Source organism: the organism of the source record quoted next, unplaced genomic scaffold (assembly GCF_019419815.1).
Source record: "Pyrus x bretschneideri cultivar Hongxiangsu unplaced genomic scaffold, Pyrus_bretschneideri_v1 Contig58, whole genome shotgun sequence".
Lineage (NCBI taxonomy): Eukaryota > Viridiplantae > Streptophyta > Magnoliopsida > Rosales > Rosaceae > Pyrus > Pyrus x bretschneideri.
In genome coordinates, this window is record NW_025999796.1 from 1,056,749 (window position 1) to 1,070,788 (window position 14,040).

The 14,040-nt window shown below is 36.2% G+C and overlaps 2 protein-coding genes and 1 non-coding gene across 3 annotated transcripts; 2 read left to right on the top strand and 1 right to left on the bottom strand.

Moving 5' to 3' along the window:
• Nucleotides 1-4,350: 4,350 nt before the first annotated feature.
• LOC103957893 lies at nucleotides 4,351-8,617 on the top strand. Its single transcript, XM_009370117.2, has 6 exons — nucleotides 4,351-4,520; nucleotides 5,816-5,869; nucleotides 5,958-6,030; nucleotides 6,162-6,202; nucleotides 8,180-8,239; nucleotides 8,332-8,617. Exons 1-6 carry the CDS (start codon nucleotides 4,455-4,457, stop codon nucleotides 8,383-8,385), a joined length of 348 nt encoding a protein of 115 aa, XP_009368392.1. The 5' UTR covers nucleotides 4,351-4,454; the 3' UTR covers nucleotides 8,386-8,617.
• Nucleotides 8,618-12,023: 3,406 nt separating this feature from the next.
• Nucleotides 12,024-13,394, bottom strand: LOC103958290. Its single transcript, XM_018650185.1, has one exon. It carries the CDS (start codon nucleotides 13,392-13,394, stop codon nucleotides 12,024-12,026), a length of 1,371 nt encoding a protein of 456 aa, XP_018505701.1.
• LOC125471168 lies at nucleotides 12,738-12,842 on the top strand. The gene has a single exon (XR_007253447.1). It is a non-coding gene; the product is annotated as a small nucleolar RNA R71 (small nucleolar RNA).
• Nucleotides 13,395-14,040: the final 646 nt, after the last annotated feature.

The window sequence follows — 14,040 nt, forward strand, 5'->3', positions numbered from 1 at the left end:
CAATTTACTTATCTTTTTGAATTAAAACTTGTTTGTTATGTGGGTTGAGAGTGCACACTTAATTTGCATGCATAAATCTGATGCTAGGATATAAGGAAACTTCACCTAATCGTTGTGAACTTATATTCATGAGTAGTAAAGGTTGTTAGTCATAATCATGTTAAGTAAATTCTTGGCATAAGTATCATGCGCTTTCATAGTTACGAACGCCTCGTCAACACTTATGATTTTCATAGAATTTAATGATCTTTGATTGTTTTTCTATTATGCGCTTTCATGTAGAGAACTTTTGAGGAATAATTTGATTGCAATGCACTAATTCCATTCAATTCAATGACGTAAGGAAATTCTGAGAGTTAATTTAAGTGTACCTAATTAACTTGGGGTGTTGAGATTCATGATTCATTGAAAAAGCAACTGGAGATTGTTTTGTATGCAAGTATGTCATGTGTGGAGAAAGACCTCCTAGCTAGCCCATCATCCATCTAATTTCACCAAATTCGTGCAAATCTGCCTAGTTCTAGTTTTTGTTTTGTTTACTATATTTTCGTCCAAAACCAAATCCCCCTTTAGTTTAGAGTGTCTAACTAGTTAAAATCTGTTTTAGATTGTGTTTTCAAGTGTTTTGAGTCAAGTTAAACCCCAAAACTCGCCCAAAATTATGTTTCAAGTCAAATCTGCCCAATTTGTGTTTTTAGGCAATTTTGAGTGTTTTTAGCTTATTTTGAGTCTTGTGAACTTGTTTTGAGTCTTTTAAGTTGAGTTAAGTGTTTTAAAGTTTAGTTTTATCTATTTGAGTCAGTTTAAAGTGTTTAGCAATTCCTCATAATCCCCGGTTTAAGAACGATCCCTACTTATTTATATACTACAATTGTCAAAAGAGGGTTTAATTTGTGTGTTAAGTTAATTTTCGCATCAGGTTTTCATGGGTGATGTTTTTAAATGAAAACTTCAAGTTTTCAAATAAGACATGTTTATAAGAAACTTCAAGTTTCAAAATAATTATGAACTTCAAGTTCATATATTTCTGCAGGCAAACACAAATATATACACAAAAATATGCAACAAGAAAATGCAAAAATAAAACTTTAGGTCTATAATTATAATTGATTTAATTATTTGGACTTTGGGCCAAATTAAAGTGTGGGTGAAAAAAATATAAAACCCATTGGGCCTAAAATAATTGGCAAATAAAACTCAAGGCCCGATAGGAAAAATAAGGCCACAGATGGCTTAAAAAATGATTTGTGTGACCTAGGCCCAAAAATTGGGCTAGGTTTGATCTCGGGTAGGGTTCCAGGCCCAAACAAAGAGGGCACGGATTGGGTCTAGCACAAATAATGAAACCGTCGGGGGGGGGGGGGGGGAAGGATGAGAAGAAAAATAGGTCGGGCCTAGGTAGTGGGCTACTTCGGGCGAGCCCAACAAAAAACAAAAACAAAAAAAAAACCTTATGTTTGCGCGACTGCTTTAGGTGAGCCAAAAAAAAAAAACAAAAAAAACTTTTGTTTTTTTGTGGGCCGGTCAAACAACTTATGGGCCATACAAGGCGCCCAAAAAATTAGGGAGCAGGCCGAGAGATGGAGCCCAATGTTGGGTCCAAAGACATCTTAGCCGTAGCTGGGTGCGTTCGTCGGGGAAGAAGGTCGGCGCCACCACTTCAGGTGGCCGTGCTTTAAGACAACGGTGCTCGGGGCAAGACCATGGGTCAACAAAGACCTCAAACATGAACAGAGATTGAAAAATCTCAACGTTCTATCAAAACCCTAGTAATACGAATCGGAAATTAAAAAAAATTCTGACGAGATTCGAGAATCTCTATCAACTGGTATCAAGGATGAGCTTTAGGCCATCAAACATGGTGACATGTGGATGAGGATTGGCTACAGGCCAACCTGGGACTGGGGAAGATGCCATGGAAGACGTCGGGGTCACTGGGTTTCAATCTTGAAGCCCTCAGCTCCGGCTGGGGAACTCGCGGCTAGGCACGGCTTGGCCACCCAAGCTATAGGCTTAGTTCAATGGCATGAGGGAAGAACCCAGGTTGCTTGTTTCGATTATTTATTTGTTTTTTTATGTTTTTTTTTAATTCAATTCATATATAGTTTAATTCAAAGCATATTCAATTCAATAGTATAATGCATGTACATATATTTGATGCAATTTATAGCAAATATCAAATTCACATAATTCAACAATTATGAACATAATGCATGTTCAATTTATGTAGAATCTAAAATTCGAAAAACGTAAAGTTGGGTCATGCATTATGGTGAATGTTCATGCTATGAAGGTTGCAAAAATATCGAGATAAAAACCGTTGTTTTGAAAGAACCTGATTGCATGATGATATGGATGAACTGGTTTGATGCAGAAAAATTCTTCAACGTCATATTCCTAAGCACAACGGTAGGAGCGTGCCGATAATGTGTTATAGCCTATTTTATCTGACAAGGTTAAAGAGGGTCGGCAACAAGGGTAAAGAGATTGAGAGAGATGTGTTTGTAGAATTGTAGGGGAATGTGTGTTGTTATCCTCCTACATTGTGCCTTTATTTATAGTAGTAAAAGGAGAGAAGATATTCCTTTTTCCCCAAGTAATACAAGGTGTAATAGGAAAGGATAACTAGAATCAAATATAATCTAGGATTTACACAATCACACTTAAACTAGGAAAGTTTACAACATTAGGTAATTTTTCTCCTGAATTTGAACTTTAGCCTATTCTCTCCTGTAAAAATTTATATCTAGCCAATCTTCCCCATAGTGTTAGATTTTAAGATTTTCCATCCAATTTTTCAATTTTTTGCCCTTATATGGTTGTCATGTGTTGTGCGTGTAATTAAAATGGATGAAAAATTAGATGAAATTTTTTAAAATCTAACATGAGGGAAAATTGACTATTTATAAAAGTTCAAGAAGTAATTGGCTAAAATTAAAATTCAAGTGAGAAATTGGCTCGTTAGAAAAATTTAGGGATAATTAAGTAAAATTAAAGTTAAGAGAAAATTGACAGCTCCCTAGTAAATAGGGTGAAATTGGCTCGTAAGAAAAATTCAGGGGTTGGGTAAATTAAAAGGCCTAATTTTTTTCGTGATTCCTGTGGTGACACGCCACTTTCGATGTGACCCTTATGGTGAAAAAGCTTTTAATTAAACCCTCGTGGTGGGCCTTGTTATCAATTGAGGTCTAAATCCAAATTTCCGTTAGTCTTCCTTTAAATAAACGCATGTGACTATCACATGAAGGGTCAAATTCGTCATTTCAATCCAAATTACATCTTATTCAATGGACATGTAGTATAATTTAGGATTTAACTGAAATTAGATTTTACAAAAAAAAAAAAAAGGAAAAAAGAAAAAAAAAGATGTTTGAATGCGAAGACTAAAACTAAACCTGTAAAACCACGTCAATGGCTAGGAGAAGAGGTGAAGGTGAAGTCGCGCCTAATTTCTTAGGTATGATTTAATTTCATTTGGAAATCCTAATACTTCTAATATACCATTGTTTCTTTTTTGAATGCCAACACGTCTTTGATCATGAGTTAGAGTCTTAGTCTTACTTAAATTTTCATTCTTGTATCAATTGGTACCTGTTTGAATGCATTTGCTTTTCAGTTTTATCTTTAATTGGTAATGTGGTTTTATGCAGGCCTTAGTCGGCAAGTACACAACCTTTCAATTTTTTTCTTAATCTTCTTTGAATTTTAATTCTTTAACTTTCTTACGCTCTTGAAGTTCATATGCGGAGGGCAGACTTGAAGATTGAATTTTTTGCAATGCCTTTCACCCATTGTCAGTAATTCTACAATGCCTTTCACCCGTTTGAATGCAAATATACTGCATTTCACCCATTGTCTTTAACTCTTTAAGTTATTATTGTGCATATATGATTTTTCTACATTATATAGGTTGAGATACATGTGCTATCGAATTGGGGTGATGGTTAGCGACCCTGGAGGAGGTCAACTGGTAGCTATGGCGGTGGCTAGGAGCCTGAGATGAGATACGAGAACTGCTGGGTTTTATTTATTTATATATATATATATATATATATATCTCTTTACAAGTATCTTTTATTTGTAATTTTATTTTAATTCAATCATGTTTTTGTTCTTTTATTTTTCAAAATAAATTAACTTAATTTTGACCGATCCACATGTGATAGCCACATGATTTTATTTAACGGAAGATTAACAGAACTTTGAATTTGGACCTGAATTGCTAACACGGCTCACCACGAAAGTTTAATTAATAGCTTTTTCATCACAAATATCACATTGAAAGTGACATGTCACCACAAATTTGGCTATTAAAAAAAACTGTTTTTTATTTTTGGAGTAATTTTCTTTTCCAATAGAGAGGAAGAAGAAAAAAGGGTGGAATAAAATTTGGAGAATTGGGAGAGTACAAGAATCAGCACTTTAGCAATAAGTACGTTTTTACCACCACCGCCATGGACGACGCTGAATTTCGACGCCTTCTCGATCTCTTCCCAATCGTCCGATCTCGCGACTACCATGTAACCCTCTCTCTCTCTCTCTCTCTCTCTCTCTCTCTCTCTCTTTTAGAACGCGTCGTTGATAATTTAATTTATGGAATCTGGCAACCGTTAAAACTTGTTGGGCAAAAATTGTTCCTGTTATTATTTTATATTTTTAAACGAACAGTATATAATCCTTTTCTGGATTTTGAGTTTTGGGCAGATGCACCATCTATTTTTGAGATAACCCTTTATCATTTCTTATAGTTAGAAGGTGTAAAGATTAGATTTTGATTGTGAAAAGGAAAAGATTGGATTTGATAGCGCTGCAGCTGCTGCCTGCAGCTGCAATCTGCATCTGCCAATATCAATACCACGGGGAACTATAGAAATTATGGATGCATGCTCAATTAGAAGTGGCATTGTGGAAGGTGTTAAGAGTTTATGTTTCTTTTGAGAGGGGGATGTGATGGATAAATCGATTTAGATGGATGGTGGGTTGCATTAAGTAGTTTTGACTGATGTAGATGTCATATTGAGTCAGAGAAGAAAGTAAGTTTCGATCAATTTGTTTAAAGTTCAGAGCCATTTGCATTGGCGGGCATCATCACGGATATGTATGGAAGGCCGAAATTTTCATCCCTTATTTAGTCGTTTCTTTTTTTGTAATTAAATCAAAGATGAAAATTTCGGCCTTGTAGATGATGTCAGCGACGGCTAGTTTTTCAGGGTCAGAAGATGAGTAGCTTAAGTAGGATTTATTTGGTTTAGATTGGGTTAGGGATTCAAAAAAGTTATTAGGGTTGGTGTGTCATCCTTGCTTCTTCTGCCATTGTTTCTCAACAAGACTTGGTGGCATTTAATAGTTCGAGACCTTTTTTCTGCTGTACAAGACTATGGTTGCGCTTTTTCTTGGATCACTAAGGTTGTTGGCTTGTTTCTGTTAGTCTTTCAAAATTTTTGTCTGATTTCACCTGATGTGAACATCATATTAACGAAACTGCATCAAGGTTTTATGAAAATTTTCACATTTGATATTGTTCAAGGTAATAAAACTTTGTGGAATTTGATGCATCTAGGAAAATTTCGTGAAGTTAAAAATATTTCTTGAGTATCTGCAGTGTCAAAGTTTTGAGATGGGTTACATAGAACGTATAAATTCTTGTACTATTGCTGAAAATTAAATTCCAGTATCTTAAATGTTTCCAAACAATTTGGTTGAATGACCAACCCATTTTCCGTTTGAACTGGCTATTCCTTTAGTATTCATTATGAGTTTTTATGTTGATTATATATTCATCAAGCCATTCTTAGACAACTTTGTATAATTTTAGGCTGAATCAGAACAATCTAGAGAATCAACTTCTAAGTCAGCACAGCATGAAGAGGTATACTGAAATGTTTGTACATATTTCCGTTTTACAGTATGCACACATTCACACACAAGATGTTGACGTTTTTGAATGTTCTCAACAGCATAAAGAATGGCAAGATGCATGGGATGAGGGAGATAAAATTGAAGTGGAGAAGCAAGGACTTGACGAACATGGTATGTTTTAACATACACTCTCTTTATTCGTCTTCCATGGATGTATCAGTAACCAAAAAGAAATTCCACCAGTTTTGTATGTTTAATATAGAAGTTAAATATTTTGCACTTATATGGATGAGTAATTACAGGTGAATTCTGGGAGAAGCTAAAATTGATCGCTGAGAGAAAGGTATGTCCATATTCGTCTTTGATTTTCTTGATTTTCATGGATATGTGGCGATTGTATTTTTTACATAATATGATTATCTAAGACCATTATATGAAATTTTATATGGTGTCATATTTTGACACAACAGGTTTCTGGACATATAGAAACAGAAGACATGAACTTAGTGATGTGGTTTTGAGCATGCAATGATGTACTTATATTTTAGCCGTTTTTGTTTGCATCTAATGATGTTGGATAAAAAAAACTCCAAAAAATTTAATTGTCCCATTTATGAACTCTTCGTTTTATTCAAACCCTACCCAATGGTAATTGAAGTCCAGTCCAAAATAAAAACTAATTGTTCTCAGTGTCTAGGAGTGAAAAGTGGGTGTACATTGTGATTTTTGTTGAATGTTTTAATGTACTTAGGTGAACTCTCTTCTCTTCTGTATAAGGTTTTTGAGAATTGAGTTGATGGATACTTATGCAATTGAAATAAACATATAAGAAACAATAGAGATCTGATACAACCCAATTATTTTTTAATGTTCAATAGTTCATAATGAAACAAGTTGAGGGTTGAATATTGTACCATTGCTATCAAAACAAGTCTAGGGTGACTACAACTACTGGCTTCGGAAGAAGCCCTCTTCCAGTTAAATTAAATAAATCTACCCATGGCGGACAATGTGAACTGTATTCTAAAGTCTTCTCCAACTCTGCTTACTTTCTCCAACTGCTTCACAACTTTAGTCATTAGTACAAGGTAACAACGCAGTGCTTGGCCCTCAGTGTCTTTTCATTTTCATCTGAGACACTCAGCTGGGCAGAAAAGCCTCAAAATTAATTGCCCACCCTTTCCTGATTGGTTGACATTGATACATTGGCCACCCGGAAATGAATTTATGACTTAACTGCTTTTAAGTTAAGCAAGTGTATTAACTAACACTTAATTGTGTTGATATTGTTAGACAACATCAGTAGAGTGTTTGCGCGGAGAATTGCTCAAGGGCCTAATCACCCATGTTTTATTGTGAAATACTCAGATCCCTTGCACTAGAAGTACATAAGATTTAAACATCTGTATGAAAGGAAAACCTGAACCTATCTATTAAAAAAGGCACGGCCATAGCTTCATGTTTGTATGTGAGTATGGCTGTAGTAATTTTAGGATTAATATTTTCTAGAAGTTGGGATTTGGATTTGTATAGGCTTTTAGTGGTTCCTTCTTTTAGGTTCAAAATCTAACTCTGTTTTGGAACTCGATTTATTTATGTTTTATGAATTAGCAAAATCCCTAAGTAGGATGTTACCGGAAAAAAATATAAAAAAAAAAAAAAAAAAAAAAGATTCCCTAAGCAGGACCAATATTTGGGAACCTCCTATCTTATCGAAGACTTCTCCAGCATTCAATCTAGATTATCTTCCCATGTCCAGAAAGCAGTCCTTACTATAATTCATGAAAAAGAAATATCTTGAGCCAGCAAAGCTGAAACTGTAGAAGACCTTAGGAGCTTTGTAAAAGTACTATTTATGTATACAATTAGATAAAACCAGAGGCAGGGATAGCTCTCGTTTTGAACTATAGGTTCTTTGAAAGGAATTGGGAAACTTGATTTCACGATTCCAAGAAGTTGTCGTAATTCTTCAATGCTAAAAACAAAGCCTTGGCCGTGGTCATAACCTAGTGTATGCAGTACCCTTTTATTTCTTGCTTGTGTACGCATGTGCAGCCACATACGTGTGTGCGTGTTATTTTATTTGGTACTTGTATGTGTTATCTTATTCCTTAGTTGGCCACATGTATACTATCAGTTGTCAGCTGTTCATATGTTGATTGTAAATTTGTGTTCCACGACGCTGTCATATTTACAAATGGAGTTAACTGAAAATTGAGGGGACATTTTTTTTCAACTACAAAGGAAGAAATAAATGAAACAAAAACTAAGAATAGTTTTGGTTGGAAGGAAAACTAACTACTTGTACTCAATTGTTTAGGTGGGTGCAGCAGAAGCAGAGAGATTTTGCAAGGCATTTCAACGAATCCACCAGAAACTCGTATGTACCATATGTTTTTCAACAAATAGTAGTCATAAATACTACTTTGGTTTCTGTTTACATTGAAAAAACCTCGATTCTATTTGTTCCAGGTCTATGAAGAACTGAGTTTGGATGCTGCCCAGAAATTCCTGAACTCGTCGTGATCTGTAGCTGGATTCTGTGTGCTTTTTGTTGTTTTTGGTGATATTTCTTTCTGCTTCCTCTTCTTGTAAGGAAACTCTCTAGTGTCAACTAGTTTCCCCCGACCGCCCTCCTTTGACTCTCAACTCAACTTTTTACCCTTGTGATTGTATGAACATTGTTAAACAATTCATACCTGAGTTGGCATTGGACCTTCTCAAGTCACAAAAATGGATGGGGCGCAGCTTTCTGGCACTTGAGAAACTTATCCTTGAGTTTCAGTTCCACCGAAGTATCGACGTTTTCCGGTCTTTTCTTTTGTTCGTTGGACACCAAGCTAGGGTGACGCTATAGGATTTTTCCTTTGATTTCCTCTGTTGTTTATAACGTACGCCTTCATATTTTTTAAATTGACTGTCGGATTGAAAAATTAAAAAAAAAAATAAAGGAAATAAATTAACAAGTGCGTGAGAAATAAAAAAAGGATGGATGGATAGCATTCTCAAAAAAAAAAAAAAAAAAAAAAAGCATGGCCTCATTGACGTAGTCCTTGATTCCGTCAGTGTGACAGTCCTTTATAATTTTTGTGAGACCAAAATGATAATATCAACTTCTTAACTTCATTCATACTTTTCGTTATTCTATGTCCTCATATTAAATAAGTCAAATAATAATGACGTGAATATGAGTGTGTGAACAGAGAAAAAGTTTAACATGTGGATGATCTGAGTTATTTATGTTTGTGAGACTTATAAAGCAAAGAATGATTGGGATTAACCTTGTGAAAAATGCTCGGATCAATCATCGACATGCATGCGAGCAAATACAGCTCTTTAGACTTTCTCTAAATTACTGATACAAAACTTAGAGCATCTTTAATAAGAGATCCTATCTTAGGGTTTTAACCTACGTTCTTTAGGACTCTTTTAGGGGCTTCAAGGAATATTTAGGTCTCTAAAAGAATTTCGCCTTCAAAGAGAGGTTCTTATAGTAAAACTCTTAAATGTAGGAACTAAAAGATTAAAAATCATTGTTAGTTTCACAATCGTTGATCTAAATAGTAAAAAACAAAAACAAAATAAAAATGCTATCAGGACCTTTGATTTCTCATCCATGAACAAATGAAAAGGCAGCGTGACCGCCCCTGACGCTGCGTCAGGTGAGTAAGAAATATTATTGCGTGTTAGGTGTGTTCTGGGTAGCTGCACAACATCTTCACACGTACTTCACATGGTGGGGATATGAGGATATCACCCAACTCAAAAAGAACATGGGCCCCACCCCATTGACGGTTCGTACAGCTTCCCAATTCTTGGGGATTTTTTTCAGTACTCCGATGAGTCCTGTTGAAAGCCTCCAAGCATGCATTATCAAAAACAAACTGTGCATCCTTAGCCAATAAGTTACACAAAGGTCGGCTAATCTTGGAGAAATCCTTGATAAACCGTCTGTAAAACCCAGCATGTCCAAGAAACGAACGAATGCTCTTCACAGTAGTAGGAGAGGGCAACTTAGCAATAACATCAATCTTAGCTTTATCAACCTCAATACCCTTGCTAGATACTACGTGCCCTAAAACAATTCCTTGTTTAACCATAAAATGACACTTCTCCCAATTCAATACGAGATTAGTTTCTTTGCAACGCTCAAGAACCAAAGATAAATTCTGCAAACAATGATCAAACGAATCCCCAAAAACAGAAAAATCATCCATAAATACTTCAACAACTCGTTCAACCAAACCTGAGAATATGCTCATCATGCATCGTTGGAATGTGGTAGGTGCATTGCATAATCCGAAAGGCATTCTTCTGTAAGCAAATGTACCAAAAGGGCAGGTGAATGTGGTCTTTTCCTGATCCTCTGGTGCAACTGGAATTTGATTGTAGCCTGAATACCCATCTAAAAAACAATAGAAAGCCCGACCAGCCAATCTTTCCAACATTTGATCAGTAAAGGGTAGCGGAAAGTGATCCTTTCTAGTACCTGTATTGATCTTCCTGTAATCAACGCACATTCGCCACCCAGTAGTTAAACGTGTAGGCACAAGCTCGTTATTGTCATTTGTCACAACTGTAATTCCAGTGCGTTTAGGTACCACTTGAGTAGGACTTACCCATTTACTATCTGAAATTGGATAAATCATTCCAGCATCTAAAAGCTTCATAACCTCATTTCGAACAACTTCCTTCATGATCGGATTCAATCGGCGTTGAGCATCAATGGTGGGTTTGACACCCTCCTCCATCAAAATTCTGTGCATACAGAGTGTTGGGCTGATCCCCTTAATATCTGCAATTGTCCACCCAATGGCATCTTAAAATTTTCTCAAAATACGCAGCAATTTGTCTTCCTCAGTTGGAGATAAATCTGCAGAAACAATAACTGGCAGTGAAGAATTAGCACCCAAATAAGCATATTTTAAGTGTGCTGGTAATGGCTTCATTTCCAGCTTAGGTGGCTGTATTTTTGAAGGCTGTAATGGCATTTTTGGTTCTCCCAAACTCTCAAAAATGTGCCTCCACTTTGGCTGGTGTAAAGGGACACTTTCCAAAGCTGTAACATACTTAAAAGCTTCTTCATCTTCAGTTTTGGCGTCTTCAAAACCATGTAAAACTTTGAACAGTGGATCTGCTGTCAAACTAGGCATAATATCTGCATGCATGATGCCTTCTAACACGTCAACTCTCATACAATCTTGCATATCACTAGGCCTCTTAGTTGCTTCAAATAAATTAAACACAACAGATTGTTCTTGTACTCTAAGCGTCAATGTGCCAGCTTCCACATCTATCAAAGTTCTAGCAGTTGCCATGAATGGGCGCCCCAAAATAATTGGTGTTTGCATATCTTCATCCATATCCAAAACCACAAAATCTGCTGGAAGGTAGAGATTATCCACTTTAATAATAAGATCTTCAATAATACCCCTAGGATAAGCAACCGAACGATCTGCTAACTGTAAAATAACAGATGTTGGTTTGATTTCTCCTTGTCCCAGCCGCTGAAAAACAAAAAAAGGCATTAAATTAATACTAGCACCCAAATCAATTAAAGCACGTTTAAACTCAGAATTTCCAATTGTGCATGAAATTGTAAAACTCCCTGGATCTTTTTTCTTTGGTGGTAGCTTTTGTAATAGAACTGCACTGCACTGCTCTGTGAGAATCACTTTTTCGAAGTCCACAAGCTTCTTTTTATTTGTGCACACATCTTTCAAAAACTTGGCATATGAAGGAATGTTCTTGATTGCATCAATTAATGGCAGATTAATCTGAACTTTAGCCAATGTCTTCATGAAATCTGTTAATTGTTGATCTTTTCCATGTGGCTTCAATCTTTCGGGATATGGCATAGGTGGAACATAAACACGTTTTGACTTTTCTGCATTTTCTGCAGTAGGCACTGCAGTATTTTTGGATCTGTCCAGTGGTTGGGCAGATTCTGCAGAACTTTCAGAACCTGTTTGTGGCTGCACAGGTGCTACCCGTGAAGCTCCAGCACTGTTTTCTTTATTTTCTGCATCACGGTTGTCATAACTTTTACCACAACGCAATATTCTAACAGCATTACAATCTTCATTTCCACGTGGATTTGGGATAGTTTGGCTGGGAAATTTTCCTGGTTCTTTGCCCGAAAACTGGAGTGAAAGCTGCCCCATTTACTGCTGTAGATCTTTCATTGTTGCTTGTATGTTCTGAATGTTTTGGTTGGTTTTTTGAATTTCCTGTTTTGTTGCATCAAAACTTGCCTTAGTATGATCTGCCAATTTTTCAATTGCGACTTCCCAAGAAGGTTTAGCTTGAGCATCAGGTTGCTGTATTTGTTGTTGAAACTGTGGTTTAACCTGTTGATCTCTATTCCACTTGAAATTTGGGTGATCTCTCCACCCGGGGTTGTAAAAATTTGAGTACGGATCATTTCTAGGCCTTTGATAATTATTGAATGCGTTAATCTGCTCTGTAACATGCTCCGGGTATGCAGCCCTATGTGGGCAACCCATAAAATCATGTGTTGTAATGCCACAAATGGTACAGGCGGCTGCAATAGGCTGCTGGACAGCAACCTGCTGCATAGGTGCTGCCATTCTTTGTAAAAGCATGTCAAATTTTGCATCAAAATTTTCTAACTTCTTCTCCATCTTTTCTATTTGTGCAGATACATGAGGTGAACCACTGGACATCTCAAAAACACCCCTGGTCTGAGGTATATCAATTGCCCATTGTTGAGATTCTGTCGCCATGTTCTCAAACAATTGATACGCTTGCAGTGCATTTTTGTCTGAATACGTTCCTCCACAAGAAGCATTAACAAGAGTCTTAGTAGTCAAATTCAGCCCTCTGTAAAATAAATTCATTTGAGTGTCACCATTAATGCCTGAATGTGGACATTTCCTGAGTAGATCCTTGTAACGTTCCCATGCTTCATGAATTGCTTCATTAGGTTTTTGAGCAAATGTTAAAATTTGAGTACTCATATCAAGTGTTTTTGAAGCTGGGTAGTATTTGCTTAAAAATGCAGCACTAAGTTGGTTCCACGAAGTAATGCTTCCAGATGGTAGTGTGAGTAACCATCTCCTTGCACCATCCTTCAAAGTGTACGGAAAAAGTCTGAGTTTGATAGATTCTGCTGAAAATCCTCTCACCAAAATGTTTTTGCATCCCATTAGAAATTCAGTTAGATGCATGTTAGGATCATCTGTTGATAAACCATGAAATGAAGGTAGAATCTCCAACATATGATGTCGTATCTCAAACGTAGACCCATCTTCAACTTCAGGATAGGTAATGCAGCTGGGCACCTCTGTGGCATGAGCAGCCAAAGATTCCCTCAGTGGTTGTCCCGCTGTTGGTAGAACAAATGCCATAGCTTCCTTGCTGTCCAAAACCCCAGTAAACCGATTATGCAAAACTGTTCCCTGCAGTGAAGGTTCACACTGTAGATTTTGCTTTCTAAGTCTCTGTCTGGCAGTACGTTCAGGTTCTGGATCAAAATCTGCAATTTGCTGTTTGTGTGATCTGGTACAGACCATGCACAATCTGCAGAGAATAAAAAAAAATGAAAATTAATTTTTTTTTATTATATATACGGAAATAATTAATTGAGAATATGATAGACAAAAATCTATTTAAAATCAATCCCTGGCAACGGCGCCAATTTCTTGATAGAATTTTTACCACCTGCGTAAAAGGGTTAAAAACACCTAAAATACTTGCAAGAGAAACAAGGTTATTGTAGTATAATTGGCTCAAGCAAGGTCGTTCTCCACAAGGATTAATTTAAAGAGATCAAAGCAAAATCAATTCTCAACTAATTAATTAAAACAAAGTTTTTCTTTTGAAAGAGGTGATTTAATGACCTAAACTAAGAAAAACGAATTTAATTAAAAATATTACTTAAAAACCACAACTTTAAAGAAAGATAAGGGGAACAATTTTTAGGATTCAAAGAGAGAAAGTACTAGGGTTCTGCTGTCACCCTAACAATCCTATGTAGCTTTTCTAAATTACTTACGAACCATACATGTATGTTTTGAAGGTTAGGTTTTCCTAGAGTATATCCTACTTGGAACCTCCAACATAGAACGTATATCTAACATGCAACCCGTCCGTGGTGTTCAGATCGAATGTGAACATGCAAGACTCATTAAGTTTTATGAAAACCTTTTTTAAAAAACC